The sequence below is a fragment of the Sinocyclocheilus rhinocerous genome, unplaced genomic scaffold (genome assembly GCF_001515625.1).
Source record: "Sinocyclocheilus rhinocerous isolate Xijiao unplaced genomic scaffold, SAMN03320098_v1.1 scaffold480, whole genome shotgun sequence".
In the NCBI taxonomy this organism is placed as follows: Eukaryota; Metazoa; Chordata; class Actinopteri; order Cypriniformes; family Cyprinidae; genus Sinocyclocheilus; species Sinocyclocheilus rhinocerous.
The window spans coordinates 861,184-867,664 of record NW_015655401.1 but is presented as its reverse complement, the minus strand read 5'-3'; the positions used below and the strand labels follow the sequence as shown (position 1 = coordinate 867,664).

General features: G+C 38.9%; 1 protein-coding gene across 1 annotated transcript in view; it reads right to left on the bottom strand.

Annotated features, from left to right (window-relative positions):
- Window positions 1-3,879: 3,879 nt before the first annotated feature.
- Window positions 3,880-6,481, bottom strand: part of fbxl7 (F-box and leucine-rich repeat protein 7) — a 38,362-nt gene continuing 35,760 nt past the window's right edge. The window contains exon 4 of the mRNA XM_016525162.1: window positions 3,880-5,437. Coding sequence (XP_016380648.1) covers window positions 4,701-5,437 — 737 coding nt within the window. The 3' untranslated portion in view covers window positions 3,880-4,700. The remainder of the gene's footprint in view (window positions 5,438-6,481) is intronic.

Genomic DNA, 6,481 nt, shown 5'->3' with positions numbered 1-6,481 from the left:
TAATAACTCTTTAGTTAAAAAAGACTCTAAAATAGAGTCATATTATGAAAATAAATGACAAACTAAAACTGCCACAATATTAAATATGCATACACTATTACACTTATCCATTCTATGTATCTGTGTTCATAATATATACATTTTCTCCGCTTTTCCGTGAATTTAACATGTCAAGACAGCAGGTGGTGCCCACACCTCACACCAGTAACGTTAAATGTCTCGTTTCATTTGTCTAACGTTACTCTAGTATGACTTGCCGACTTTTGTAATGTATTTTTGGTTTCTCTTTTATCTCTGTGTAGTTGCATGGACACCTAATCTGCATATCCATAAGGTATGTGTCATCGTTTGATGCCTATGTCTTTTAGTGTGTAAGGAATAGACCTCAGCAGACGACAGAAAACTATTAACGTTAAGTGGTTTGTGTAATGGTGTTGACTAAAATAACTCTATACCAATACTGAACAGATACAACCGCAAAAAGTTACTGAATAATAGATGACAGAACTTAAAATTATTTGTTTTATTTATTAATCCAAACAAAAGCTGCAATTTTAAGGTGCAGTAGGAGATCTTGGAAAATGCTAACTTTAGCCTGATAGCACTGAAAGCGAACGTCCCACCCTCCCTGCAATCGCCGTCCAAAGCCACGCCCCCTGAACGCATATACGCTCACAGACCAGAATACCAGAGACAACATTACTACAATAGGCTACATCAGCCGTTCTCAATTCCAGCCCATGTTCCGAAGTGAAGTAAACTTAAACGGATTTCCGCCGCTCAGGGACTAGGGAGCAATGAACACTGTGTAGGGATCATATCGATCGGAACACAGTTCGTGCATGTAGCTCACTTCTAATGAGCTGGCACGAGGACAGGATTAACAGCTGTGCTACATCATGTGTCATTCACCCTTGCGAAAACTTTAAAAGTACTACAATACCAGGGAGGAAGATCGGGTTGTTGATGTTTGTCTGCCATTCTCGCTCTGTCTGCAGTGTACAAGAATGCGCTGATGACGTATCCTGTCTGCGCGAACCTGGTGCGCAGAGGTATGCTAATACATAAGTTGACAGGCAGGTAGGAAAGCATATTAAAACGCTCGGACCGAGCTTAATGATTGCTATCGGGATGTGAAGAGACTTTAAACCAGCATAACAAAAAATGTTTCTGAAGACAATCACCTATTGCACCTTTAAGGTAGTGAACGTTGCGTTTGCATATAAAAATGTTTGTAACAAAATTCCGATGGTGAAAAATTTGACTTGTCAGAAAATAAATCACCCTCGTTTGACGAGGTCACGAGCATAATGTAGGTCAATTATATTATCATACTTCTAATTAGTGACCATTGTTTTGTTTCGATCTCTCCGCGTGCGTCATTTCTGAGCGGCGCATGCGCAAAGCTGACCTCATACGTAATTCCCCCGGAACTGCTTCCGTTTTACAACAGTGAGCGCAAGCTAGATTCAAGTGATTATTAAGTTTTGAATATGGATATTTTTCTTACAAAACCGCATCGATTCGCTACAGGAGACCTTTGTTCACAGAGCAATCGTGTGGTGATCATTGTCACCAACAGAGGGAGCTGCAAGTCACACTGATTACTTGGTCGCGTGAGCCATGAAAAACATAACCTGGACTAGAGCACTATTATCATCAATTATGAAAAAGAGACACCATTGTCGTTTTCAAGGTATTCATACTAACTATTCATGTTAATCAAAGTAATACTGTTTGCATGTACGATATGGCCCCACTAGAGTGTGGGATTGTCCTTAACACAGTTTTAAACGTTCAAGTTCCGGCGTCACGATGCAATTGCTACACATAGGCCTTTATCTTAACTATACCACTTGGGTGAAAATACACCCCAATAATAATAATAATAATAATAATAATAATAATAATAATAATAACCCCAATAATAATAATAATAATAATAATAATAATAATAATAAAAAAACACTCCAATAATAATAATAATTAAATAAAAATAAATAAATATAATGATCAACTAAACAATTACACTTGTAATAGTTACATTTGCAGAAAGCACATACTTTGGGCTCAAAATGAGCTTCAAATGTTAAACAATTAGCCTAATTAAGGATAGCTATATTTCCAAAAAGCACAAACATGAAATAAAATGTCAAATGTTAAGAGGTTGTAGTAATAATACTACTACTACTACTACTAATAATAATAATAATAACAACAACAGAAAAATGAAAAAATGTTAAATACAATTAGTGTTAAAATATTAATTAGTCACATGTTATCATATTTATATTGTTTTATTTCTGTAATGTGGTTTTGTTTAGTCATTATGCTTTTGTAATGTTTCAATTTTGCTGTAATATAATACTGTTTTGATTTGTTTGCTAGTTGCAATGGTTACTATTTTTCATAATAGTACCCACAATTTTAAAACCCACAACAATTAAAAAACAAAAACATACAAAAATGTATTGTCCCCATGATTTAATTAGATAATAGCAATTGAGATTTCAATAATATTTTGACCACTGAACTAGGAAATGTTTCCATCTTAAAAATCTGGTCATCTTTCCAGTGTGACAGCGTTCAGGCCAGAAGTCTCAGATGGGAAGTTAGTCCTGCAGAACCACAGACAGAAGTTTCAGATAATAGGCAGGTCTGTGTTTTTTACGTATGTAATGATCAGTCAGATGTTATTTGGTAAGGTCTACTGGTCCATGTAGGATCGGATGTGTTTGACATTGTAATTTAAGATATTCTGAATAGTAAAAATATTATTGTCCTTTAAGTATCTCTGAATCAAACTCTGCAATCCCTTGCCAGTAACTGTGAAGAATTAGCATAACCACAGTGACACAATTTTTCCATAAAAAAACATCCACATTTCCTGTAGAAGACATTGAAACATTTATTCAAATTTTCATATTTAAGTATTTCCCTAACAGTTTGGGAAACTCAGTCCTGTGTCCTGCTGTTCTGAACTGCTGTGATGTAAATCATCAGCACCTGCGCTGCTGCTCTGGGATGTAATATTACACTGGACTGTGCTGCTGTTCTCTGCTGTTTTATCACTGGGAAATTGAGTCAGACTCAAATGAATCCGATTACATTTCCCTTTATTTTCTCACAACTGCCTAGCCAGCTAGCTGTGTTCTGTGTTCTAAATGATAGCTAAAACAGATTAACATAAAGTAACTTTGTCAAAACAGGTTTGTTTGAAATGTTTCATTATAAATGATACAAACTGCCTCAAAAAACAACAACAAAGGTATTCGTGAACAATAATGCACAATGAAAAAAAATGCTTTGTGTCTAGTGTAATCTTTCTTTCTTTCTTTTATCCCAACTACAAAATTGTCCACAGCCCACATACTATATTAACATAATATAACAATATAACCATTTTTAAATAAGAAGTTGTGCTATTTTATTTTGACTAATTTATCTTATTTACAGAAAAAAAAAATCAAAAGCATCCTGCAGAACGTCCCTGGTCCTTTAGGGGGCTGCAGCCCACAGGTCGACAACCACTATAATTCATAGTTTTCAGTCATGTGACTGGCTCGAAGTCCTGGAGGGCAAAACGTCCATAGAACTGCAGCACAAGCCTGTCAATTTTCCATCTGTTTCCAATCCACAAATATTTAGATCACCTCTCAAAAGAATAAAACTAAGATATGTGAACAAAATGCAAGTTTTGGCCACTTAAAGTGCCTTAATGTATTAAAGCAGTTATATTAAAAGATCAAATTCAGTATACACCTTATTGATGATGCATAATTTATATAGGCAAAAATATGAACGCAATGCACAAAAAGGTATTTTCTTTATAGTGGTTTTCTATGGGAAAAAATTTAAGGGATTGCTTGTATATTCAGGGTTCATCTGCTTGCCTGTACAAAGTATGCATCAAGGTGTATATTGAATCTGGCCTTTTAATATCACTGTCTTACTATATTGCTACTTAATGCAAACCTCATAAAAATAACTTGCGGTCAGTGGAGGACTGCCTCATTTTGGCCTCCAGGTGGGCGTTCCTGTAAGGGTGTGACGTCATGTGAAAACTATGAATTGCATATTTTGCTCTGTTTTCTCATTCCTGAACCTGGCTAATGCCAGTTAGCTACATAAAAGCAGACATCAAGATTCTGTTTAATATGGCTTAGACCTCTTTATTCCACTGTGGTCTTCCATTTGTTAAACACCTTAAAAAGCCTTATTGACCATTACAAAGGTGAACGTCACAGCAAAATGGCACTGTTTGGTAATATTCCTGGGCAATGAAACCAAGATAGAAACCAAGCAATTACAAGGCTTACATGATGAAACAAAGCAAAACATTCATAACAGAGATATCAAATGTAAACAATAAAAAAAACTGAAATGTGGGCCGCCGTAGTCCTGCAAAATGTGTCTAGTTTCATTTCTGGTTAACGTCACATCATGTAATCCTCTATGCGTCAACAACTTGCATTCATGATGAAATTTACATGTTACACGTAATACAATCTGACATAGACAAGATGAGATTGAGTAATCAAAAATATGTAAGTGAATAAAAATATAAATAAATGGATTTTTTAAAAAGTTAAGATTTCTCCCAACCATGCAAATTAAATACAGAGGTGCAGCAGTGCAGATCTCCGCTGTGTTGTCTAGCAGAGACGTCACCGGCCCGGGTCAAAAGATGTGTGCAGCTCTCAGAAAAAGGCTGGATTGGTGTGTTCAATGACGCAGCGTTTACAATGACGCTTGACAAAGCGCAGCGCCTCCAGTGGCATGTCACAGTCCTGTACATTCAGCAGCTGAAGGTCGAAGCAGTTCGCCGCCACCACCTGCAGCCCACGGCCCGTGATGCTCTCGCACGACTTCAGACTCAGTCTCTTCAGGTTGAACGAGTTTAGTGCAAGCTGCTCCAGGCCGGCGTCCGACACCAACGGGCACTTCCCAATGTCCAGGGACTTGAGCTTGAGGCAGTTCTTGGCAAGGTGCTCAATGCCGTGGTCCGTCAGTCCCTCGCAGCCACGAGCGTTCAGGTAACGCAGTCTGTTGCAGTATTTAGCTATGTAGCGCACGCCTACGTCTGTGATGCGGCCGCAGTGCGCTATGCTGAGGTAGCGCAGGCGGCCCTCTAGTTTAGCGATCTCCCGCAGGCCAAAGTCACTGATGAAGCGGCAGTCGCTGACGCTGAGCTCCCGCACGGACGGGCAGTAGATGACTAAGAAGCGCAGGCCCTCGTCGGTCAGGCGCACGCAGCGCCGCAGGTAGAGGTGGGTGAGCTGAGTGCAGTGGGCAGCAATGGTGTGCAGGCCTTCGTCTTCCAAAGCAAAACAGTCAGTCATGTCAAGATAGCGGATGGAGATCTGCTGCCCATGAAGAGGGGAGAGTTTGACGGACACGTCCCGTGTCAGGCTGATGCAGGTCACCTTAGAGCACCCTGCAGAGAACAAAGACAGAATTATAGAAGAATATTAACAGAATAAAACTTCATCTACAGTGTTCTAACTGCACACACAATATGTAACATTCAGAACCTGATTTGAAAAATTTTACCAAAACTTTGCATTTAAAGATGATGTGTGTAATTTCTGTGCTTCTAGCATTAGAAAATTACTGTGGGCATAGAAAAGAATCACCCCCTTTAAAATAATCACCTTTTTGTTGCTTTGCAGCCTGAAATAAAGACAGACACAGTTTTTGTTTTATCCAGCTGTATTTGCTCAGTGCAACTTATAACATCCAAGTGAAAGATATAAAACAAACACTAAACACTTGTAATCCTGTTTACCACATACCAACTGAGGTAATACAACTTAAAAAAGAAGAACTTGATAATACTTGTATTTAAACACCACATATTCGCTTGTGTGTAGCGCTACATTTGCTGGCGCCGCCATTTTTTTCAAATAAACGACGGTTGTTTTCGGCGACGCACAGAAATTGTGGGTTATCTGTAGCAGCGAAGGATACACCTCATGCAGCCTTTGAATTCCTGTGAAAGAAGGTCACATTCGAAGGTCGCATTCGGAGTGTCCTACTTGCTTTTCTGAAATGAGACAGCCTTGATGGCGTATGCAGCCTTTGAATGTGACCTCCGTAGGGCGCAGCCTTCGAAATAAGACACAGCTACTGAGTTGGAAAAAGGATCAGAAAGGCCACATGCAGTCACGACTGAGCTTTGCCAAAATGCTCTTGAAGATTCTGAGGCAGATGAGACAAATTGTATTATTTGTCCTCCACACCAAACATGTCTGGTGGAAATCCAATACAGCTCAGCATCCAAATAACCGCATTCCTACAGTAAAGCATGGAGTTGGTAATATCCTGTTATGGGGGTGTTTCTCTGCAGCAGGGACTGGAGCACTTGTCGGGATAGAAGAAAAAATGGATGGGGCAAAATACCGTCAAATTCTTGAGAAAAAAATCTGCTGCCCTCTGCCAGAAAATTGTCAATGGGAAGAAGGTTTACCTTCCAACATGA